Genomic DNA, 26414 nt, shown 5'->3' on the forward strand with positions numbered 1-26414 from the left:
GACAACGTAATAATCAAACAAACCCAGCAATTTAAAATGGGAAGTGTTGGGTACCCTAATTACATGCACCATTGCTACTTTTGTCTATAATGACAAGTGTAGACAAGTAAGAGAGAATATTTTGTTATGTTCTCTGAAATTATCTTGTCATGCTATGGTATAAACCTGCCTACCTGCATAACCCGTGCTTTCTGCTGTTGGTTATTTGACAGCCTTCTAGATCTTGTTCGTTCCACTTCATGCCTATGAACCCATCCTCGAAGTTCATGATTCAGCCTAGAAAAAGCCACAGCATTAACAGATGTTTCAAAGAACAGTGGCAGAATTTTTTAATTTTAGAAAACGGTTTAACTAGCCACTATAAAGACACTGCAGATTACTACTCTTTTACCTCATGAAAACGTATTTTTAATACCAGAGTAAGAAAATACAATAGCAAGATTAAATTTATAAGGGAATTCATAAGGAAATATCTATAAAGTATTGGGATCATGGATGTTTCAACATAAATCAGATACAGTACTTTCTTTTGCCCAGTGAACAGTAATTCTGAAATTACTGGAAGGACTACTGAAATTTAAAATCAAAAGTTGATCAGTTCAAGACAAAACATTGGTTAAGAAGGCTAAAATACATCAAATTAATTTGAGAGAAAGAATGGACAAAGCAGAATGGAGATAAGGTTAGTGACGCACTCATATCTTTGGAAAAAGTGGGCCTAGGTGTTTTCTAACAGTGAATAAAGCACATCTGCAATGTCAGGTTAAGTTTGTTTGTATCAGAAGCTGAAGAGTAGGAGACCATCTCTCATGTATTTCAAATGGAACAGGCTTTTAGCTGGTCTTGACTTCCATATTATGAGCATTTCTACGTATGAAGTGATTTCTCTTTCAAGCCATGAAAAACCTCCAGGCAATCAGAAAATCGTTATTCGGTCACTGCTACATGATCAGTGTAGCAATAAAAAAAAACTGAGTGAAAATCATTACTAGAAGCATAAAAAGATGACAAAGATCCAAGTCGATCTCCTGTCTCCATGGTAGTAGACATTGGACAGTGCAGACACTTACAGAGGCACTGGTCACATAGTGGATGAACACTATGAATGGACAATAACATCATTCACAGCTATCTGTCCAGTAGCACTTACCCAACATACAATTTATATCTAAAGTCTTAATAAAAGTTTAAATGCTCAGAAAAGGTTGTTTGCTCACCTCAGTGACTCTGTCCGATTAATCAGGGGCTGACAGGGTGGTGGTGGTGGTGAAATATATAACAGTGGTTCTTCCGAGACTATCATCAGTGCTTTGTTATCAGATACAGAATGGTCATACCTGGGAAAAAAAAGAAAAAGACATCAAGAAATCTGTTAAAATAGTTTTTCATGAATCTTTGACCAAATCCAGAGAAAAGCACTACCATCAGCAAACCTACAAAGGTTACAGCTGCTCCTATGGGACTTTTGAAACAGGTGAGTAACAATTTCTATCAAACATCCAATAGTCTCAGTCAATTCCCCAAAGGGGTCTGATAGCACTCAACACAGGGAAGACAGATGAGCATTAGCAGATGTTGGATCTCTTCCCAAACAGGCCAAATATTGAAAGAAAATGAAGCCTGTAAAATATTCCTCATAATATGTAAACTATGAGATCTCTGCAGAGGCAACTTTCCCATTCATTCCAGAGCCGTGCAAGATTTGCTACAGAAATACTAAATTTATTAGCCACTAAAACCATGCAGATGTAAAGACCATGAGCTATATGACAATGCGGCAACCACAAACTATATTACAACTGAGTGGAGAGGATTTACGTCTCCAACAGTCTCCAGAAGCTAGCTTGGCTTTGATAAAAAGTGAAAAAGAGCATGTATTTCAATACAAAAATCCACAGCACTCTCAGCGACAAAGCAAAGACTAATATTCTTTTCTCCTGGGTATCTGTACCTCCTGCGGGATTAACTACTTATCACCAAATACCTACTGTAAGTTCCTCTCTTGATAGGGTATCAATATAACAGCCTTAGTCCTCTTGGTTTTGACAGAGACTTGTAACTCCTAAACCTCAACTTTTTTCTGAAAAATCAGGTATAAAAGCTTATGAAAGCCTTATTCACATTCCCCTCCCTTTCCCAGCTTTCTCTCCATCTTCATGTCTGCTTCTCTTGTTTACTACATCTAGAACAGATAAAGGAGAATATGCAGCAAAGAGCTCACAGCTTGCCAAAAAACAGGGTGAAAGAATGAAAGAACAGGAGGAGGTACAGGCACGAGCATATCCTCCTAAGAGAACCACTCTGCTACTACGTTGCGTAAGTCATGGTCTGAAACGTGCAACATCGGACACAAAGCCCTCACCATGGCTACAGCCTTAAAATGCTCTTGATTTATTGCTTTCTTTCTGCATGGCAAAATACATTAGGGCTTTCTCCACATCTGTGCCTGGCTTTGTTCAACCAGCCAAAACACTCTACTGGAAAGGGACAATCTGATAGGATAAATCTTGTAAGGGGAAAGCATGAGCTGGATTAGCCAGACTTCAATCTGGAGACAATTATATGTTCACTTATGCACCGAATGCTAGAGAGCTAGGAAGCTTGATACAATTAAATAATGGGTAAGCATAAGGATGGACTCAGAGATTTCTAAAAAAGTACAGTGCTAAGTTCAGAGTCTGCTCTTACTCGTGAACCTCCCCAGTCTTCTCTTGAGCAACTATTAAATAAATACTCCAGCTTGAAAAGTAAGAAGAGATAGATAATATGACAAATACCATAACTATGCGAGCTAAACTAAAGATCAGGGAAAAAAGCAGACAGATGAAGAACTGAAGAAGGTCATGAAAATCTCCATGACATACACTTGTTTACACGCTCTCTTCCACCACACTATCCCTCACACCATACAGCATAGCCACGTGTACACTTCTGAAGCTCTATGTATTGGGTAGTCTTGGAGATAAAACATCATATTAATTTGAAAAGCAACCTGGTAAACTTTGTTAAATAATAAAAAAATAAGAGATCAGCTTTCAAAACACTTTGTTTGTCAACACAGTTGTTCTCTAAGAGCAGCAATAACACTGGCCAAAGAGGTCAGCAAATGGAAGGGCAGTGAGGTCTAAAAGCACCATTGCCCTCTGCCACTTAAAATATGTTAAAGGTTTTCATCTCACCTATTACTCTTCTCGGGAATGATGTCCCCAGGTATTTTCTGAGCTGTGCTGGACTCCTGGCTAGCTGAGAACTCCAGAAGATTTCTGGTCCGGTGGCTGGAACTCGCAGTGGAATCAACTCCATTGGGATCCTTTTCGAATACACTGGAAAACATAATAACCATAGCAAAACATATCACTATATAAAGGGTCTGCAAGACACTTTACTGTAAGGTGTTAAATACGCAGGTGGGTAAGTTTCTGGCTGCTGCTATGTTACATGGATAAGGTTCATGTCATATCTAACGTAAAAACATGATTTCTTGTGTCATTATATTACTATCATTCAAAGCATTAGTGGACAGAAAAGCAAGTCTGTTCTCTTCTTCAGTTTTAATTGTTTGAAGGATTTTGATGCTCCGGTTTTCATGTTCCCCCATAAGCTTCACCTGATGAAGCTGAGATCAACCTGTTTGTAACCCAGATCTGCAGGCATAAGAAAATTACCTATATGCAAATCAAAGTACCCCTGAACTTTAACTTTCACCAGACTCAAAGCACAACTGACATAGTTTATATGAATACAATATGTAAGGAAAATATAGCTACCAAATTCCGTGCAGCTGCAAGCCTGGAATATTATGCCAGACATCTAACAAAACTGTACACAAACTTATATGTGTTCAATTCTACTTGGATTTAGAAACATTGGCAGGGCTGACAACCCCATCTACATAGGAGCAGCAGGCCATGGTCCCAGATACCCTGTCATCCTGGTCTGGGCTTGCACTGATTGAAGGATCTTCCCCTGGGGGCTGCTCAGCCAGCCAGCCATGCAGCATAGGAATGTCTGTGCTGCTTTCCATGCAAAGCAAGGTAGCAGCATTTCACATGTGAGCTGGAAAAATGACCAGACAACTGCTATACGAGATCGACTGCATCCTACTTCAGAAGGGTGATTTACAAGTGAGAAAACCTGAAAGCACAAAAGCAATACTTCAAGATAGCCTCTCCAGAGGCTAGCTTTACTCTTTCGTAAACATGGTTGCTTCCTGAAATATGTATGTTTACAAAATCAAGTCCTAACCTTCTTAGCTGACAACAGCAGAGCATCACCAGCAGCAACACAGCAAAAACACAAAAATACAAGACCCCAGCATGCCGATGAGACCTTTACCAAGCATGTTGATCACTGACTACAGAGTACATTTTAATACGTGCCCCACCACTCCTGTGTAGCAGAGCATAAACTCTGCAGGGGAAGATCTCATTTTCCTATTTTTTACATGGCATTACTTTGCAACAGGCAACGAATACAAATGGTAATAACAGAGAAAGGCAAGAACTAGCAAGGAGGGCAGATTAAATACTCCACAACTAGCACGAGGCACACAGACATAGTTGCCTAGCAATCCTCTCTCTTTTGCCAACACATTTGCACACCTGTTAGCCGTAACCCAGGTCTCCCCGTGAGTAACTGTGTCACGTTCTGCAGAACCGCTGGAGCCAGGGCAATCCCAAATCCAAGCTGATGTTGCTTGGACTGCCTCCTCTCCTTCAGGTTTCCAGGCAGCAGCACAGAATCAGGGCAGCACAAATGCTACAGGCTCTGTTTTCACTAGTGACAGTCGGCAGAAAAGTACTTACAGACAGTTTCCTTACTGTATATGTACACTAGCATCCCAATGTCTCATTGCTTCTACTGCATAGCATGGGAAGCTGGACGGTTTATTCACAGTCTCGGACATCAGGCAACACCAGGCTATCCAATTTTACAGAAATAATCTCCACTATCTACTGTATTTTTGGAGATCATGTTACTTCTCTTCCAATGAAAGCATCAGCACAGCTGGCAGCATCTCAAGCCCAGAACCAGAGCTCAAAACTAAGGCTGATGCTTAAAGGGATGCCACATGTTCCTGCTGGAAGTCACTCATCTGTGAAATGTCTCTACCTAATTTGGAGCCGTGACAGCCAGAAGTATACGGAAGTTTATTCATGAAACCAAGAAAATCCATCAGAAGATCTGAAAGTTGTAACTCTTCTGCAAACCGTTTCTCCACAGCCTGAAGCGTATCAGCCATCCAGTGTGTTGATGGACCTACTGGGTCTGGCGTTTTATCCTACCCTACTTCTCTCCTTTCCTGTTCAAAATGACACATTGAACCACAGAAACTTTCCATGTAATTATTTAGTTAAAGCTGACAAAAACCTAATCAGCAGAATTGTAACAAATGCGCATTTTTCCACGATGGTTCTTCCTTCCTATTTGCCTCTTTCTGCAAAGGCGATTCTTGTTATTTCAGGTTCCAGCTTGGCCAGCTGACTAGTTTGAGGTGAAGTGCCACATGCAACACATTGCTACTCCAGTTCACCCTGAACTCTGAACAAAAGTAGAGGAATCCAAACCAAGTCTATCAAGGATAAAGATAAGCACCGGTCTGCAATCACAGCTAATCTTCAGTTTTTGTAATTTAGTTGTTTTAGCTGTACAGCCACTCAAAATCACACACACCTCATTTTATTATATCAGCTTTAATAGAGAGGAAATGTTTATTTTCACTCTTCCCATGCTTAAAACACCTTAATCTTTTCATCAAAATTAAAATTTCACTTTTTGGCAGCAGCTAAGTATGGGATGTTTCAACCTGAAAGAAGATACCTTCAGCAGCAAAAGACAAAGGAGGCGGCGAACAGAGTATGTTTTGCCATCCTTACAGGCATAAACCATGGCTCCCACTTCTGAGAACATGGGCTACCAACTTGAGAACAAAATATGGTATTATTTATGGTATTTATTCCAATGCCCTTTCCTTTATCAGGATTGTTATTTTTCCACAAAATGCTTCTTTTGAAGCAGGGCTAGCAGCAATTTCTGCCTTAAGCTACATGGGCTACATTTGCCTCCCCTTTCCCATTCATTTTTTTAGGACCCTGAAGATGATCAAAAGCTTCCTTCTCAAAGTCTCAAATATGTCTTTAAAAAAAAAAAAAATCCCCTTCCTTGCTCCTTTGGTTTGTGGCAATGACCCAAAACCAACAGAACTTTCATTTTGGGTAAGGAAAAACCCTGCAACTCGAAATACTGCCCTGCTTCCACCTTTTAGTTACTTGGGGAGTTTTGTTAGTTTTTTCCCCATCTGAACAGAAGATGTTGTTGTTCTGTGGTATCATTTCTTCCCCTTCCTTTCTCCCACAAGAGGTCACTTGTGGAGTTTGTCTGTAAATAGGGCTCCATCTTCAGGTAATAGATAGGAGAGGACATGTAGGTCTGTATCCTCTGACTTCTCATTCTCAAAGACCTTTCCTTGCCAAGTGGGTACATGAGGGTATGACACAGGATATCAGACATACTATTCCTTTGACATCTCAAATTGACACAGGGGGGAAAAGCGTGACTTAGGACCAAGGAATCCCTTTAGCAGCTGGGATGAAGGATGGACCTCTCCTGCAGAGCTGCACCTGGAAACACCTGCCCACCTGAGGCATACTGAGCTTTATAAGTGCTAGGCAGAACAGCAAAAATACAAGCTGGAACAGGAAGGGTCTACAGAGCAGATCCCAACACCATGACACTGAAGATGAAGTCAACATTGAGCTCTAGGTAGAAGAGGCTAGAAACAGTGAAAAAGAAAGGTAGATGATCCCATTCAGAGGGAAGAAAGCTTCTGAAAAACAGTATTTTCAGCTAAGATATTAATAGTTGCTTAAAAGAATGTTTTAATATGACAGATGGTAAAAGCATGGATAATTTTTTCATTCTGTTGGGCTACAAGATGAGAATTTGGAAAAGAAAGAGCACTTTGGCATATCTGCCCTGAGCAAATCCTACTATTTGCAGGAATTGAATTACTGCCCCACATTAAAAGTCAAGAAAGACTGAAGCTGAGAAATGGCTTTACTGGATAAGACGACCAGTTAGAAGTTGGAAGCTGGAACCTTTTCTGTTTGGTCACACTTACACACCTGGGCTGCCTACAAAGGCTTTGCAGCCTGCCTTTGGACATCCCAGATACCGTGAGCATTAAAAGGTTTTCACACAGCCACAAACACACTGTCCAAGCTGGCTGAGCTATTGGCTTGTTTAAGATGCAAAACCAGATCCAAGGGAAAAAAGAAAGAACCACTAAATACTTCATGCAGATGTTTGTTCAGAAGTGTAGATAAATTTGATTATAGGAGGGAAAGAAAAGCAATACTCCTGTCATGGTTTCTCCAGGCATTCAATGGCACCTGATATTTTAGCTGTATTTTTACTTCTTTGGTTTGAATGTCAGTTTGATAAATGTGAAAGCAAGTCTTGCCAGGAGCCCGAACTAAATTTCATTTTTACTTCTGGCTGAACAAACCCTGTGCACTTCAAGTTTTGAATACTGACATTTAAGTTGTACAGTAATTTGTAGACGAAAGCCAATAGTGATATCATAACAAAGAGTTTTCTGGGGACAGAACCATCTCTGAGTATGAACTGGGATGTTTCCAACGGGCTAAAGTTGACATTGCAAGGAGACACCAAGTGAGGACCTTGTCTTCTTCCTAACTGATTCCAGACAAGGCTGCCACAGTGCCAAACGCTCTCTGGAAAGTACTTCTCTTTTCTTATTCCCAATGAGGGCACCATCTGCCGACAGCAAGGCACTACTCTCTCTTGCAAGGCTGCTCCAGAGCTACCCTCTGCGAGTGCTGGGCTGGTGAGAGGAGCCCGGCCTCTTTCCTCTGCTGGGAAGGATGAGGAGAGCAACCCAAATTGCAGGGATGACCTCTGTGTTTTTCTTGTGTTTTGCTTTCTTTAAAAAACAATTCACTTTTAATAAAGCTGTTAGAAAAGGAAGAAAGCAAGTATCGACACCCAGAGCATTTATTTTTGCTTAGAAAACTATACACAGTTATTTGGAAGTGGGCTGGCCTTTATTGCCAAAGCTTAGGTAGGCCTGATGCAAGCAGTCTCCACTGCAATGTTCATTCAGGGCAAAAACTTTCTGTATTTTGCTCCCAGCCCGGCAGATGAATGCATGGAGAAAAGGGTAAGTTATCAGTGAGTGCATCTGGCATCCTGCGCAGGCTCTGCAACTGCACCAGCAGCAGCAGGACAAGGCAACTGAGCACAGCGAGGCCAAGGCACAACTCTGCCAGGATGAACATGTGGCTGTGATCAGTAAAAGATCAGTAAAGGAAGGATCACTTCCTCCTCCTGCAGTTGTAGTTTGTAAGATAATCAAGGGTATTCAATTTTATTCAAGCAGCAACCCACCAAGACAGGTTCTGAAAGGTCTGGAACCTGAACTCAAGTCCAAATTACTCAACCTGTCCTTTTCCTCTCGATTTCTCTCTCTCTCTTCAAGGAGAAACTACAACACAAGACCAAAGGTGTGCTACAGAAGCAGTTTTCTAGCTTTGGGCCATCTCCAACACAAATGTACACTCAACTCAGCATTGAAACATACTGTTTCAGTGTCACAAACATAAAAGTAAGTTTCCGGTATTAGAAGTGCTAAGAGCTACCAATGTATTCCAGAGCTTCTGCTGTTTTTGCTCAGAGGGCTCCATATTTCCTTGGTAGCCAGAAGGAGCTGTCTAACATGGCACTGTTGCATGCCTCTTGCACTCATTTAATAGTTTTCTCTTCACATTTCACCAGTTCCTCTCTACTAGTATGTAAGAAATTAATAGCCCTTTGACTATCATAATTTGTATGTATGTTTGTTAGCATACTTCACGTATACACCACATTTAAGTCTATCAACCTCCTGAAGATGTATGGAAGGCTATTAAGGCTTCCAAAAAGCAGAGAAACAATCCTTTTCTATCCTTCACCAATTGCAAAAAAGCCCAGGATTGGATGAACTGAGAGTAAGAAACCCTGTTGTACAACCCATGATTTGTGGTTGTCTGTTCTCAGAATATCTTTTAGAGATGCTTCAGCAGTCGGCGCAAGTTTAGACAACACTATCCAACCTGCAGCTGAAGGAAATCACGGGCCACGGGTACAATGTTTAATGCTCACAGTTTAGCACCACTCCCAGATCAGGCACCAGCTCAGCTGGAAGGTGGCAACAGCCAAGCAAGGAGCCTGGCTGGGGAGTTCCTCCTCCATTACACTACAAGCCAATGGTGGTTTCAACTAACCTGCCCAACTTCGCACCGGAATGGCGTGAGGAAGCAGCACGCGCACAATCAGGAAGAATTGTTACAGGAAAAAACCAAAAATACTGTGTTTCAGTTGCTAGTCATTGCCTTTCATTTTAGGCAGGTGCCAGACACATGGCTTTAGTCTGCTTAGCACATATTACTCAAGCAGACATCTGGGGTGTTTTCAAACATGCCACAATGCTGCTCAATCTCACAGCTGAGCTCACCTCCTAGGGCAGCACAGTGGTGAGATCCAGACCATACTGAGACCTTGTCCCAGGACTGGCTGCTGTGGGTGGGATCTGCACTGACAAACCTAAGCACACAACATACAGCGCGAACATCTCTGCCACAACACAACACTTGCTGCATGTGATGTTATGGTAACAAGATTAGCTCCTTTGCCCACACAGCTAATGCTCCCTTTAAGGGAACTGCAAAATTATTTCTCTAACTTTCCGACATCCCACCACTGAAGTACCCTTAGGCTCCTGCTTGCCGTAAGACGGGTCTGTTTCTTCAATCAAGGAGTCCAGCATAACGCTCAAACAACAGCAAACTTGCACAAAAACACTGCTGAATGCACCAAACCTCAGCATAATCCTGCTCTCCCACACACCAAGTTGAGATTGCTCAGCTCAAGTAGGAGCTCTAAACCAAACTGAGGCCAACACAGGTGTGCTCAACGGATGGTGCTTTCAGCAACCCAAACCACGCATGCTCCAAAAGCTCAGCAGGCTATATTAGTACTGACTGCAGACTAGGTGGGATGCTAATCTGGGTGCTGGCGAGAGATTTGTTTTTTGCTTACTTCATGCTTACCAGCAACAGATCGTAGCAGCATGCAGCTGAACAACCCTTGGGTGATTTACTCATTTTTAGTAAAAGACGATTAATCTTACCACTTCTGTTTTTTTTCCTAACGTTTGTGCTACCAATCTAAGAAATGGGACACACCCCTAAGTCTTTCAAGAGTCAAAAATCACTGCTTCTCCATTTGTTGCAGTCTACGACAACAGCAGAAAAATCACGCTTCTCAGCTACCCAGACTGGTGTCTTTATTTGCAGATTGCTCAATGAACCTAAATTTTTAATAGATTATTCAGTTTCCAGGATAGTCCTGGAAAGTAGAGGAAAACCCATCAGGACACTCTAGAGGGGAGCTGCAATGAAGTCTCTACAAAAGGCCAGCAATTCTAGCGCAGCTGCTGTAGGTCAACAGGACACAAGAGATTTTGAAGCACCAGCTTTACTTAGCTCCATCAATCACCACCTCAGTCATCCTCAACCACAAATACAGCTTAAGAATTTTTGGTTACATCACCCAGTCTGTTTTCCAGTTTGAAAAGGGTTCCAGCCATACACAGATGGCCAACTTGCAAGAAAAATCAAAATTAATTAAAAAAAAAAAAAAAAAAAATCACACCACCTTCTCAAACCTCCTGTTCCAATCTCTTCGCAGATCTGCCTTTCCTCTCTCCAACTTCATATTTTTCTTTGTTTTCTGTCCACTAAATATCTGAAATGGTAGTTAGGACACATTCTGGCTGGCTGACATCTTTATAAATGCTCTAAGACTGTTGTTAGATGATGACCACCAAGTAAGCTTGAGCAGACTGGTTAGGGGGGAAAAAAATAGTTAGTTGAACATTTTTCATAGCCAAGAAAATAATGCTAGGGCCACTAGCTAGTACCTGGTTTACATGCTTTGCTGCTACTGCCCCAAGAAGCAGAGATGCAGAAAATTTACCTTTCGCATCTTCTGTGATCTTTCTCCCTTCCCTACTTTTTATACATTAGTTGGGTTAGTTTCCTGCAAATATTTTACTATCACATGTAGGACTTGCATTAAAAAAAACAAACACACACGACAATTTATATTCAAATGGAAACTAGAAGAGAAACATAAGAAAAAGATTCCCAAAATAAATACATGAATTGTTTAGATAGAACATGTGCTTGGTTTCCATTTGTTTCAACATTGTTTGTGCTTGTTTAACACATCTTCAAATCTGGTTAGTACCCAGGCATAGTAACACAAATATGGAAATTAAACAAGAAAAAAAAAAGGCATCTAGAAATTGTAAGTCTGAAAATTTTCAGATTTCATGTTGTAGGTGATTAAAAAAAAATGCAAAGCTAATTAGATGTTTCTTAATGCCAGAAGTCAGCAATCTTTCAAGGGTGCCATGCCAGTTGGGAATGCAGCCGTGCTAACCGACACTGGCTCTCACAGAAGGCAAGTGCGAAGGCAGGAGACGCTGCCTCCCACAGAAACGTGCCTCCAGAAGACATGGTTCCAGCTCCCAACCCTGCTGCATGCCAAGGTTTGTGTGCTCACTGCCTTTTGTGCAAACATGGTGGGTTGCCAACTCCTGCCTTGCACCTCATGGTATGTAAGACTAGGGCAAGGGGGTGACTCTTCAAGGAATTAAATCAAAATGTACCCTTTTCCCTTCATACACCTCACCAATCATTCTTAAATATTTCTTAAAAGGCAATTTTCATAGATGTTAAATCCAAATCCATATAATTCACAAAGATTAAAGAATAGTTCATTGACACACAGATGGGAAATTCCCGGACGCCTTTCTTCTAATATAAAGCAAATAGATGAAATAGAAACTTACACTAATATAATTCCTGCTAAATCACTTCTGCTTTTAATAATTGAAAGTTTCGGTTTTCTATACAAATATCAACAAACCCAAAAGAGTTTAGTAACACAGTACAATATAATGCAGAGTTATCATTAACTCTATACAAGCCACTTTTGCAACCTGAAAGTATTCAATTCACATTTATATTCCATTTATATTTAATTCGACTTACATTTTTTATCAGAGATAACATGGTACTGTTTCCAAGACTGAAGGGTGTTCTGAAAAGCTTGTTCGCAATTAAATGGACTGGACTAGACTCTCCCTCCGATATTTTCAAACAGATTTCTTGGGTCAATACGCCAGCTTCTCTACCAGACTTTCAGCCCCACTCCCATATACCCATGTTTAATGTTACAGATTACCCATACACATAGTGTATTTGTCAGCATGAAAAAAATGTGTCAGCAGAATAATTTTATCTGCTAAACTTCTTTGCCAAGGGCTGCCACATCCTGGACTGCTTCTCATGATCTTAAAACAGCAGAACAGCACAGCCTCAGAGTCCTCACTGAAACATCACAAACATCTCACCACTTACATACACAGTCAACAAGACTTAAGACCAATAAACAAAATTATGTGTGAGCCAGTGCTAGTACAACACATATCCACTAATGCAGAAGGAAGCATAGAATTAACTATATAGCCAACCATCCAGATGTTTTTTTGTGGGATGCCGAGTGCCCAAACACTGCACTGCACCTCTACTGACCTGCTGCAGGCCACAGAAGGTTTGCAGGACTGCCTGTCCTTCAGCTTCACACCCCATCCCCAAACAACCCCACCACTTCCCTGCCTTCTCTGATTTGATGGAAATAGGCAGCTACAGAGAAAAGCTATATATCTGTTCTTTTGTTTTACCTCTAGCCTTCAAAGAATCCTATCCCCTCCGATTAAGAAACTGAGAAGCATCTTACAATAAGGCCAGCTAAGGGAATTTCAAAGTCTGCTACAGAATTTAGCAGGTGAAATTCCCACATTTTTGCTTTTTTTGGATGTCACTCTCTCTTTGCAATGGTTCATTAGTTTTAAATAATAAAATATTCACTGCTAATATGTTTGAATCAAAACATCCTGTGCCTGAATGCTGTCATACCTCCATACAGGTGTGCGAATGAAATTATTTCCTACATAGAAGAAATGGCAACACTGTCATAAAGTTTCAAATCAGATTTATCTCCAGTTGACGGCTGCATAGATTTCAGGGGGAAAAAACTACTTTTGCTGAACTATAAGCTAGCATGGATATTTTAACAAAAAAAAAAAAACAACCTTATTTCTGTAAGAAGTTGCAGGGACTGAAAAACATCACGTGTATTGGAAACTTCTGTTGTTAAGGACTAAGCAGAACAGCAATCATTACTATCACATTTGTGGAGCTACCATTCACTGACACCTCTATTAAAGGAAGAAAATGTATATGGGAGGAGTGAAATCTTAAGTAATGGTTTGTATATCCCACATTCTGGGCCTTCCAAAGGGTATCGCACAATCAAAAATACCTTGATACAGGCTAGTATTTTAATTACAGTGCAAGCATTTATTCTGCTAGGAAAAAAAAAAGCAGAAAGATAAGAGTAATTCTTTGCAAATTTGCAATTACATTTCTCCTCACTGCCTAAATCCAGTACTGATGCAGACCACCTAGTTCAGCCACAACGATTACACTGGCATCCAAGAATTTCTTTGTGTTTTATCTACTTTATTAAACATCAAACAGGCCAAGAAATTAACCCTGTCACATTTCTATAGTTACTGATTGTTGCAAAGATAACACAAACTGACCTTTCAGTCTGCTTTGACAGCAGTTTCTTGCCATCAGGCTCAACACCTTACTCATTCCTGGGGGTAGATAAGCTGACACAGGAACTTTAGAGAACTTTAGAGTGGTAAAAGACTTCCTACTCATCTTCTATATGTTTCCAAGCCTCTCAAAACTAACAAGAGTTTCATGCATTCCAACTCCTCACTGTAATGTGGAGGCAACTAAAATTTCTTCCAGCTTCAAAAAGATTACTGGTCCTCTTAGTTCTCACCAAGTAAGAACAGTGTCTCTTCAGTGAGCGGTAATGTTTGCAAATGCAGATGGGATGTACAAATCAATTGCTGATTTTTCTGAAAAGCTTGTTGGCAATTATTTTCTGATTTTTCTGCCTGATAGTCAAAAATCCCAATACAAACCCTAAATGCACTAAGAAATCGTCTACCTTAAAATCACCCATATCAAAATAAAATTATCAGCTGTATTTCACTGCCTGAGATATACCATATTTGCAATAAATGTAAATATTTCAAAAGCAGTTTCAGCTTTAGCAAATTTTCTAATATTATTAAAAATACAAACACCAACATTGCAAAAGTTTATCATAGTCAGAAACAAAGTCTTCCTCCAGATTTATCCCATCCTATTCCTTTAGTTTGACTGGGGTTTTGAGGACAAACGGAGACACTGCTGACCGGGAATCTACTGAAATATCCTACCCTTTTGAAAAAGTGAACAGGTTCATATAAAAGGTCCTTATGTTCCAAAGCCAGGTTAAATAGACAAATATGTGCAAGAAGTATCCCTTTTTAGTCTCCTCTCTTCCAGATTTCTTTATAAAGCGTCTGGGAAGTAATGCAGCATTTCTTTCCTGCTCTCTAGTTCCTATGCGCCACTGATACAGTTCGAACACGAGAGGTTTTTGATTACCGCTTCAACTAATTAAGGAGAGGGAACAACCTCTTCACCAGATCTAGAAGACAAGTAATACAGGGCTTACACTGTAATAAGGAAGATTGCAGCCAGTCACATCTAACGGTCAGGATTGCAAAGCACTGGAACAAACAGTGGGATTTCCTGCACCAGGTACTAGAAGCAGCTTAAACTCATAGCTATTGAAATTAGCACAAGTATAAACAAACAGATGAGCTCTCAAAGTCTGTGACTTTTTTACTACAAGGATTCTAAACACAGCTCTCTAATCTCTTCAGGTATAAATGGAGCAGACAAACTGCCGTACGCTGCATTGATTAACAAAATGCCAAGCGAAGAGAAATTAGAAGTACAAGATCCATCTCTTGTTGCCAGAAGGATTCCAAAAGAGGAACCATTATACAGATAAGTCTTCCCCTATGCAGAAGGAAAGTAAAGGACAGAAGTCAGGTTTCAAGCTCAAGTCTTTAAAACACAACACAGCCTGTATTAAGAATTCAAACAAAAATCGCAGGACAGCAAACTCGCTATGCAAAGAGGAATTCCTAGGCACCTTACCTCAGTGGACCATAATTCAACATTATGAAAGCCAGTATCACCATCACACACAGGGTCCTCCTCTTTGGAGATGATACTTTGAGCTTCTGGTTCTAGACAGGAAAAAACAGAAAAGACATGCAATAAAAAAGGTGCACAGACATGCAAAGGTATGTCAGGACCTAAATAAGCCAAATTATGCTTGCTTTTTAGATTTACATTTGCCTAATTATGTATGAATACACCCCAGGACTACTTAAAAATAGAACTCTTTTGTTTGTACATTATATTCACCTTCTATCCAGTCTATCTTCTCAGTGAAATCTTCAGAAGCACCATAAACAAGGAATTAAAGTCAACTAGACAATGCAACAGCTGTCCTGACTTAGAGTTGGCAAAAGTACTGCTCGGAGTGAGAGATCGGGCTAGAAACTCCCAAAGATCTTCCAGTAAACATTTCCATGATTCTGTTCAAGTGTCTTCCACCTGAGCAACTGTCTTTATATAAAGTCAGATCTTCACCACAATCTCTTACCTCTAATACCACTTCATCCAGCTGCCTCTTCAGTGTGCTGTTTTCTTTCTTGAGTTTCTCGTTCTCCAGTAAGGCAGCCTCCAGTCTCGCCTCCAGACCCAACATGTATTCTTTCTTTTTCTTCCGTGACTGAAAGGCTGACTCCCGGTTTTTGATCATGCGCTGTTGCCTTCTCAAGACATTGACCTGGACAGACAATACGGAGGCCTGTAATGATCCACAAGTTAAAAGTGCCTTTATTTCATGCATCATTTCTGCCCCTCTACTTTGTCAAAAGTCTGCATAGATAGCTTCTCGCACCCTGCTTCAAATGAGCTGAAATGTTCAGCACAGTGGCAACTAGGAATCACGGTACAACTCCAGGAGTTATACCTCATGGAAAATGAAAAAACAGGTCCTGCGCTGTATCTGTTTTCTCCTGCATCCTCAACCTTCTACCTGGGGTAGGGGACACAAAATGTATACTCAAGCAGCAGTTTGATTTGATCAATCAAATCACAAAGACAGAAAATACAGACCTACAGGTCTGCAAGGTAGCAAGAATGTCTTTCGACTTCACTTTACCATACACCATTTTATAGGCTACAATCAGTCATCTGTTTTCTTAACTGGAAAGTCCTATGGTTTTTTAGTCTGTCCTGTATGGAAGCCATTTCCACACTGATTACACCTGTTTCTGTACCTTTTCCAGCTCTGCTATATAGTTTTTGAGATTTTGAATACTGTTGCTGACCTCAGACTGCACATTCTGTGTGTATCAAGCACTTACATGGCAGTTTAAATGCAGTCTCTGGGTGCATCTATACTAGCATTTTAATTGAGATCAGCAGTGTGGCTTTGATGCACATTTCCTGATTGTCCCACTTAATATGCTTTGGTTCACATCACAGAACAGTCTCCGATAGAACACACAAACTGGATTCCTTCTGGATGAAGTTAAACCAGCAAATATACTCCAGGAGGGCACATAATTGACTCCAACCACTAGCAGGCATTCAATCTGCAAGACTAGACTGGGACAGTTCAAAGTAACCCCTCCCCATCCTCCAACAGTCTTGATGACTCTGATTTTTTTCCCAAGCAGGAACAGTCTATCATCTTTTACCACTTACTCATTCTGTGGTTTGCACTGAGCGGGACGACCTAGACTGAAAGCATCTTGCTGCTGACAAGGATAACGATGATCGATACTGCAGAGCTATTCAAAACTACTTGAAATCCCAAGTTTAAACACTACTCTGTTGATTTCCTTTCCCTCACAAATTAGCAACAGCAACTCTGTTTTTATTAAAAACAGAAGACTTCCATCACATTATTAAGCTACAGCAGGATGTGCCTTAATGATGTTTACGTTGAAAGAGAACTGAATGCTGTATCTTACACAGATCTGAATATCCTCTGGTAGCTACCAACACATGCACTGGAGTAACCTGTATCTATTTGAGCACAAAAGCTAAAGAAAAAAGATGAGAACTATTCCAGAAGTATCAGTCTAGGAAAAAATAAACAAGTCACAGAACAGTAAGATTAATGAACTCAGGTAGTGTGCTCCAGTTAAGGTCTGGCTGCTTAAAGAACCTTAACCATAGCTTTCCGATTCTTTCACCCGCAAACAGACAATATGTTGCTCTAGGGCTTTGGCGTCTGCAAGAAAAATTGGCTACAGGCTGTTTTGAAGAAGTCATTCTTCTTCATGATACTGCAGTCTGGTGACAAAGACTAAGAAAACACGTTACAGTGCATTAACATTTTGCGCTGTCTCCATGTTGATCTAACTGCTTTCTGTAAAGATCATTTATTATATGTCTAGTCTGCTGCCACCAACAAAAGTCTGTGAAAGTGAAGCTGTTTGTACTTACTCCAGTTTCTCTCTTTAGCAGCGAGTGGGGAAGGAAAAAATTTTAACATATTTTCATTAACACTAAGCTTTGTCTTGAATTTTTTAAGTATTACAATACCTAACGTAAGAAAACTTCTGCAGACATATAAAAACTTTGGAAAAAAAAAAGATTCAGGCTAGCCAAGGACTGCAGTGTATAGAACACACCAATCTGGAGCCAGGATCACTTCAACTGTCCAGAGATGAAATAGTAAGGAATGAGTTCATGCAGCAGCTTTGGCTTGAGTTGTGAAATATTCCAAGCAAGTAGTTACATTCCTCTTTTTAAAAAGAGATTTTGCATCATGAAGTCAAACAGAGAAGATCAAATTGTTTACATCCATTCTTGTTTGCAGACCTGCTCAGTATTATTCACTACTGGATAGCTTTTGACTAAGTGTCTGGAACCTTTGGCAAATTTACCTGCTTCCCTGGAGAAAACATGGAGTTAAAGCACCAGTGCAGTGTTCATACACTAACAGTACATCCTAAGGTACATCTATTGCTGTTTCAGACAGTACCAGCTATGTTTCATGATGACGGTATTTATCTAGACTGCCCTCCTTTACTCAGTGTTCTCCAAACGCTGTCAGAAACAGCAGCTCTCCGCAGTCCGATTCAAGGTACTCTGTGCAATAACTGCATTTCGGGCTATGCCACACCAGTTTCCCTTCGACTCATTTCTTAAGATTGCTTAAATGAAACCCAACTATTTGTGTTCTTGAGTTATTTTGTTTCAACTGACAATTCCTAAAACAGTTTAAAGGTCCTTGGTCAACCCTCTAGCATTTGCCTGGCTTTTCTTGGGGAATAAGCCACAACTGCACACCTGATCCTACCTAAATATAATGCAGGAAATGGAAAGAGTTGTGTGTGTAAAATAGTGCAACAATGCTTAAACCTCGAAGCAGTATGGCATTAAGCATTACATAGCTGGCTTGGCGTCAAGATAAACATGCCCCTTGCTTGAGCATTTTGATAATCAGAAGAGCGAGAGGAACTAATTTATAATGTCAGACTGCTTGAGCAACATTGCTTTGCACAAGTGCTGAACAAAGATTAAACGTAGCAAACACCTCTACTAACTTCTTTTGCAGCTGCCCTCTTTGTAGGTTGTATTGTATTAATTTACTACTCAAGATAATAACTCCTGGTTCTCAGGAAACACAGACCATAAAGGGAAAATATTGGCCTTAAAATCAAACATTAATCATTGATGCAACTTTTGCTTCCTAGCTTTAAAAACTACATCAACACTCACACACACACACACAAAAAAGATGTAAATATGAAGTGAAAGGTTCATTGCAAAACCTTGCTTCAAACAGTAACTAGATTCAGATCGTCCTCTATCTTCAAAGTCTTTACAGAGTGTCACGCGTTTTACAAATAAACACTGCTACCTCAACTAAGTCTTCCAAAGAAAACTCAGTTCTGAGCAAAATTTAACCTCCATTCCAATGCAAGCTCTATTTCTAGCACAAGGCGGTAAGAATGTCTCTCACACTCCACAGTTTTTGGTACACACACTGGGAAAGTTAACGAAGAGCTGAAAGTACAAACCACTTCAACTTTACATTGGCTGGCTTCTTACCTCAGCTTATGAAAGCTACTGTCTTCGAAGACGCATCTTAAATGCGGGAATACAAAACCTATGCAAGTGTTTTCTCTGTTCTTATGAAAGATCTGGGTTTTCTTGTCTCTAACTCAACAGAGCACAACTTGAGTACTGAATTTATTTCATATGAAAATTACCCAATGTACAGCACAGAAAACAGGATTCTTTAATAGAAATCCACACTTATGTTGCAGTAATTTTGTGTAATCTAATTTTTTCTAAATTTTCAACATTTTTTTTATCAACAGAACTGGGAGGGAAAATTAAATACTTTCTCACTACAGAGTGGAAACATGAGAGAAAGGCCCTATAAGGACACAACTAAACTGGACTCCCTCACACACCTACCATTTTTGTCCTCATATCATTTAATTGCAACAGGAAGGCAATCTGCTCTTTTAGTTAAGAGCCTCTCTCCTTCAGCTGGAAGAGTGGCTTGCTTAGGTAGCATTTCCTTTGTCCAATTTCCTAGTGGAAAGTTCTTCACTGGTTTCCTAGTGAAGAGTGGCCTCACTGAAAGCCTGGCACTTCCCTGCGAGTGGCAAGCTGCATAAATCCTGTGCCATCAGGACAAGCACAACGTAGGGCCTCATGCGTACAGCTCGCTATCAGCGATCTCAGTCTAATCCATTGGAAGGGCTGAGTGTTAAGCTAACAGTTTATCCCTCCTAAGCCCAAAAGAAAGTGTTTCTTTTTATCGTGCAACATCTGCTTAGATTAGCAAACAAAAACACGTGTTACAGAGCTCAAATGACAGCTACATCTGTGCAGCTCTGGGCGCCACATATGGCGTCTATGGCAGTCACAAGACGTTTTAACCCTGCTGGCGCCAGCTGCATCCTGAAACATTTGTTCTTTTTCAAAGTGTGATTTCACAGTATGTGCCAAAGAGCAGTTACAACTGTTTTTTCATGTTTCAACAAACACAGGTAAGATGTGCAGCATTTAGATTGATACCAAGTCTTAAAACTGCCTCCCTAAAACAGTTTCAGGTGGAAATACCCACACAACCATCGTTCAAAGCAAACAGCTATTCATTACCCCAGCTACACATTTGACTACTGACTGTCACAGATATGTATATGATGTGTGATGACAATAGGGGGGTTTTGTCAATTAAACCTTATATTCAGACGATGGCAAGGTGCCATGCTAGTCCTGATTACAGGGAGTCACAAATCTAATGACTGCTGACAAGTCTCTTCAGTTTGGTTTTGCACGGCAGGCAATTATCATTTAAAAATGCAGCGCTCTTAACTGATCTGTCTACTGATAGACCTTTGTTAGCTTCTTGAACCTAATTCAAGATTAGGTTTCCATTGCAGTCTGGCTGCTGAATTATTTGTAGCAAATAATTTTTCATTTAAAAATGCAGCCCACACACAAACACGAATAGTGAGGAAAATTTAACATCAAGCATGAGCGGCAATTCTCAGACACTAGGAAACCGCACAACAACATCCCTCCAAAGAAGCCAGAAGGCACATGTCTTTGAGAAACAGTGTCCCGCACTGCTAATAAGCAGGTGACTATACTGCAAAATTTCCTGTGAATGGACACCAGTGTTTTCTCCCTCACACGGAGAGATGCGATAGGACTCTCAGCTCACAACAACTGCACTTGGAATACCACACTGGAGAATGACACCCTGAGAGTTTAAAAGCCACAGACAAGAGTCTTCGGTACTTTCCACAACCATGCCTTCCTTTGGACAACAAAATGCAACCAAAGCAGCTCGAAACTACTAGGAACTAAATCAAGTTAACACCCAGCTTGCTAGCTAGTTAAGATGTCAAAGTTGAAGGGGGAAAAAACACCACACATCTCAAAAGCTACTTCTGTTTACACGTACTGCTTACTGTGAGCTACTGTGGAAAAACTTAATTTGCACAGAGACTGTTGAGAGCTTACCCCTTTTCTACTCATTCAGTATATGATCAAAGGGGAGCCTGAAGAGATTTGGATCATATGAAACTCAATACCTGAAGTTTCTAAAAATCATGAGTAAAATCTGGGGAGATAAAAAGGATGGAAAAAGAATCAGGCCTACTGCTGACATTTCCAATTCACCTACTTCCAAAGGAGTGTTTTTATTATACTGATTAGAAGAATGGTTTAGTGCTAATCAAAAATCAGATATATCAAATCTTCCTGTATGTAAGAGAGCTCCAGCCATTGAGAGCTTATAGTTGAGTAGACAAGTGAAGGAAAAAATATCTCAGCACTGTCCTCTGCCACAATGCTTGCATATTTGGTCTGCAACTCCAGGCAGGCCAGCAGATATCAAGCTGTTCCTCCCCATTCTTTGCCAAGCTGCTGAATTCCCTGTTTATTGTTAGAAATCCTGTTAGACGAGCCCAACTCCAGCTCTGTCTTCCCGAGACTCTAAAGTGACCTGGTTCTCCCATTATATCTCAACATGCAGGTAATGAGAACTGTTTCCAAGCTTTGGTTATTAGCCATCATCACACAGTCAGAACTTACATCCAGCCCCATTGCTGGTGTGGTGCTTTGAAGCAAGGGCTTAGTCACTGGTATTTTGCCGCTTGTTGAGCCATTTCCAGCAGCTGGAGGCAATGCATTCACCGTATGACCGTGAAGCTGCGTGGTCCCTCCAGTGATAGCAATGACTGGCTGGGAGGCAGGAAGCACCCCAGAAGCCTGGAGCTGCACCACAGTGGGCTGGGGGAGCACCACTGATTGACCTAGAACATAAGAACAAACAGGAGTGCTCAGCATATGATATGAAATGGATTTGTACATGACAAGTTTGTAGGGGAATACTGATATAGGAGGTAGAAAGCCTTGCTTCCTCTCCTGTCCCGCACAATTTATCTCAAGTCCAATTCTTCAGCATTAGTATATTCCACAGGATAGGAATGAAAAAAAAAAAAAAGCTCAAAAGTTTGCAGGGCTCTTAATCCACCCTGCAAACAAAAACTACACATATTAAAGGAATCCACTAAATCAAGCTCTCTCCCAAAACCCAATGGCTCTTCAAAGTTAATAAAAGTCAACACTTGCTGGAAACATTACTCATTTCAGTATTGCTAACACTTGATGCACTTTGAGCAACTTTTTCAAAAGAACTTAGGCAGCTTACCTCAATCCTCCTTCTCCCTTTTGTCCACCCCTACTTTATTGCTGTATTCAGTGGAAAACTTGCTACACAGAAGTGACTCATACTATACAAACCAATTCAGAAACAGCATAGAGAAAGAAGATATATGAGAAAGAACAATGCAAGTGACGCTTTCAAACTGTAAGTTAAAGCCTCAATTCACACTAAGAGAAGACCAATTTTTTTGAAAAATGTCTTAGGTAAGAAATTTTATGCAGAAGCTGAACACAGCTTAAAGAAAAGCGAGCACAAAAAATGAGGTAATTTTGACAGTTTGAAACGGAATTAAAAACAGTCACTTCCAAGAAATTTCAGTCCAACAACTACATTTAGCTCAAGTAGGTGCTTGAGTAATATTTTGTTGTCTGAAAACACATGAACGTCTCTTTAATCCTTTGCAACTGGATGACCTCGACAGCTTTCAGAAACAGCACGTTCCAGCTGAGCATTCCAACCAAAATGCACGACGATGTATTACAGCATTTACCCAAGCTTCTGGAAGGTGAAAAATGAAGTAATTTACCCAGTGCCAAGATCTTTTATGGATGAGGTATAGGACTAGACCTCCTTTTTTGCAGAGATAATCTTGAAGACATCACAAGTTAGTACTACCCTATTTAAGCCCCTCAAATGGTGAATTTGAGATTATTTCAACAATTTTTTTAATGCACAAAGTATATGATGCTCTAAGATCATGCTTTCTTCTTCAAGTTTTTATGAAAGGGACTGTAAAAATATCATTCCTCATGCTCCTTTGAATATAATAGCATATTTCAAACTGGTAGCTCCAACTTGTCATGTGCAGGGGATTTTGATTAATGAAAAAGATCCTTATGGTTTTTGTTATGGAAGCAACACTATAGAATTTTTAAACACACCATCAGTTAAAGTAAATACATGGCATGAAAATACTTTCCCAAAAGTATTTCCTCTATAATGCCTCACAGAAACTACTCTCCTGACTTTTCTTCAGGGAGAAGGAAAAGCTGATCTTCACAGCACTATACTTATATCCAAAAAATCCACATCCCCAACATTCCTTATTCCAGATGGTATTTTATCAGCTGGAACATCAGAAGGAATAAGAATTAGGTCATGCTGACTGTGCTGACCTGTGTTTTAAGCAATCCAACAACCTTAGGCATGTTGTAACAAATGTCAGTGTCTCCAGCTTTGGCTTAACTCCTGATGGAAGGACAATTAGTAATGAAGACAAATTTTTCAGTATTGCAATAATTTCTAGATACATGCCCTTAAGTATTCCTCTCCTTTTCCTTTCACGCCTCAATGCCTGTACGGTCAACCACAAGAGACTGCAGCCATCAGCTGGTGAAAACGAGCCATTGCATCTCACAATTTCAGCAATGCATGCTGCCTTAGCTGAAGATTGGGATTCAGAAATGAAGGTTCAAGCTACTCCAAAAATCTGTTACAGGGCAACAGGAGGAATGAAAAATTATCAGTGGACAGGAAATCACTTGCCTCTTGTTAACATCAGTTTGCAGCTGTAAGCAACTACTTTAACCTCTGGCATGGCGCTCTCAGCAGATTTCACAACATCCTATTTAATGCTGATTAGTGAGATAAAAAGCCATAAACTCATGTTCCCACCATCCTGTGGCAGAGTTTGACATGGGTAAAAAAAGCTTTCAAGTTTCATTCAAGCCATCCTAACTGATTCTGCTGGATCTTCCTTCGGTTACAACAGAACAGCACCGTAATCACCTTATGCACCACTTGCCATCACAAGTAGAGCAAAGGGTCCCTAGAGAACCTTCCAAATCAGCAGTTTTATCTCCACAACTGCCAGTGCTCAGCATAGTCTCTTTTGCTATACTGTCTTCCACTCCACATAATGCCCAGGTGAGTGCTCTTTCCCATAGGACTATATGAGAGAGGAATAAGGCCATCTTCTCAGCCTAAAGCTTTTTCAGCAAAGCATGTAGGACCCCTCTTTTTTTTCCTACCACTCCCGTTTCACCCGCCAAAGCTAACTTCATTCTAGCGACCATCCCAAACAAACATAGTGTTTACCCCCAAGACCTGGCTCAGTCATGACAATTCACCTACCTTTAGGAGGTGCTGGCTGGATGTTAACAACTGGCTGATGCTTTGGCAGTGGCACAAGTGTGGGAAGAGTCTGAATAATGATGGTTTTAGCTGGGATGCCAATGTTAGCCTGAGCCTCAGGTACAGCAGGCAAAAGGGGTTTAGGTTGTATCGAAGGCCTGGATCCTGTCTGACCACACCTCTTCAGGGTCCTCGCAGAATTATTTGCTAGGAAAGGAAAAAGAGCCAGAGTTGGACTAGAAGATATCAAGTAAAGAATTCAAGCAGTAATAACACGGCTTTTGTTTGGTATGGTCGGGTTTTTTAACCCATCTACAATATTTGTTAAAAATAGACATACCCGATCACAAATTCAAGTCAGAAATGACAGGATATACTAGTGTCTGTTAGTTAAACATCCATATGCAAGACAATACGCATCCTATCTGCGGAATCAAAGTAACTCAATCTTTCATACCAGATCGAGAAGTGATGCTGACAGCAGGCTTCTTCCCTCCATCTCCTTCGGGGGATGCAGGGCTTCTGCAACTCTTGCTGTAGAGAGAGATGGGAGACATCTGGGAGCTACAGCTGAAATCCACATCATCCTGCAGACAGCAAGTACATGAGATTAATGCTTCAGAAACACATAAAAGTGTCTACTAGCAGTTCAGAGTATAACAGCTTTTCATCACATCTGTGTTGCTGCTTCAGCAAAAAGGAGAAAGGTTTTATTCTGGACCATGCTAAGTACCACTGAAAACCAAAGAAGTACCTCTCCTTATCAGCAGAGTGAAGGGGGGCAGAAGCCAGCAACTGCGAGACTTTAGAAGGCATTTTGTTTGGCAACCAGGCCAATACACACAACTGAGGAAACGGAACTGAACACACTGTGTTTAGAATGGGTCACAGCAGGAGAGGAAGGAAAACATCACTGAAGGGAAGTTGTTTTTGCAAGGGTTGGAAAAATAAGCTGTTTCCCCTTATGCTGTGAAGTTGGTCAGACAAGTAAATCACTGGGCTTTTTGTTTGTCACAGCTGGTTCTGAATGACTGCTGCTATCTGTGTTACATGGAGGTTTCTGCATACAGGCACATTCTGCACTGGAGAGTCCACAGATGACGGAGAAGGGACCGAACAATTTGAAGTGGCTGGTGATAAGGGTTCTGTCTTCACGCTTGCATCTGCAAGAGGCAGATAAAGAAATTTTACGGTCCAAGTGTTTAACAATGGGCGATCAGTAAAGAACACACTGCCCTACACTAGCTATTTAATTGCTGAAGCAAGGCACAGCAGAAAACATAGCAAGGTTAAAGATACTAAACAGCTTAGCTTGTAGGGCAGCGCTTGCCAGCTATACCCATGACTTCTCATCACAGCGCTAAATGCTGCAGGACATCAAATAGTTTCACGTAAGTTACCGCTATCCTGAAGTTATAACAGCTCACCCTTGTGGGGTGGGAGGGACTAGTCACACCTGCAAAATACAAAAGGTAAATTACCTGCATAAGCATGGCCTGTAATATTCCAAAGATCCGAGTCCCAAGACATCAAATCCAAATCAAAATGAAAGTTATAAAGATCATTTTCCTGAAATGACAGTTTAGAAAAAGAAACAATACAAAAAGACAATATACACTGAAACCACCAGCCATTACGTTCACATCCTTACAGCTCTGGAAGACAAAACAATACTATCACTTCAGTGATCTCACACAGAGATAAAAGCCCTTAAGGGGCAATTCTCAACTGGAATACTCAAGACAAGGCTTCTTTTAAAGCTTAGAGCTGTAGGAAAGGAGCCTACCAGTTTAAGACCATCACTAATTACTGTACTGTTATCAGTAATTTGTAAAGCAAAAGTTCTATCCCAGTCGCTGAACCACTTTATATAAAACACAAGTTTTAGCAAATTGTAGGCATCCTCCCCTTCATCTTAATTGAAAGATTTACTTAATGCCCTTCCATCATCAGATCTTAAAGCACTTTATAAACAAAAGCAGTACCAGTGTCAGTTTACCAGCAGGAAA

The 26414-nt window shown here is 40.6% G+C and overlaps 1 protein-coding gene across 1 annotated transcript in view; it reads right to left on the reverse strand.

Annotated features, from left to right (window-relative positions):
• The window catches only part of ATF6 (activating transcription factor 6), a 77607-nt gene extending 51630 nt beyond the window's left edge, over positions 1-25977 (reverse strand). The window contains exons 1-10 of the mRNA XM_009582503.1: positions 25887-25977; positions 25474-25568; positions 24863-24992; positions 24406-24612; positions 21699-21919; positions 15718-15903; positions 15204-15295; positions 3180-3323; positions 1218-1337; positions 174-276 (exon numbers count right to left, since the gene is read on the reverse strand). Of these exons, the coding sequence (XP_009580798.1) occupies positions 174-276; positions 1218-1337; positions 3180-3323; positions 15204-15295; positions 15718-15903; positions 21699-21919; positions 24406-24612; positions 24863-24992; positions 25474-25568; positions 25887-25935 (1347 nt within the window). The 5' untranslated portion in view covers positions 25936-25977. The remainder of the gene's footprint in view (positions 1-173; positions 277-1217; positions 1338-3179; positions 3324-15203; positions 15296-15717; positions 15904-21698; positions 21920-24405; positions 24613-24862; positions 24993-25473; positions 25569-25886) is intronic.
• Between the last annotated feature and the right edge of the window lie 437 nt (positions 25978-26414).

This window comes from Fulmarus glacialis, unplaced genomic scaffold (assembly GCF_000690835.1).
Source record: "Fulmarus glacialis isolate BGI_N327 unplaced genomic scaffold, ASM69083v1 scaffold24897, whole genome shotgun sequence".
In the NCBI taxonomy this organism is placed as follows: domain Eukaryota; kingdom Metazoa; phylum Chordata; class Aves; order Procellariiformes; family Procellariidae; genus Fulmarus; species Fulmarus glacialis.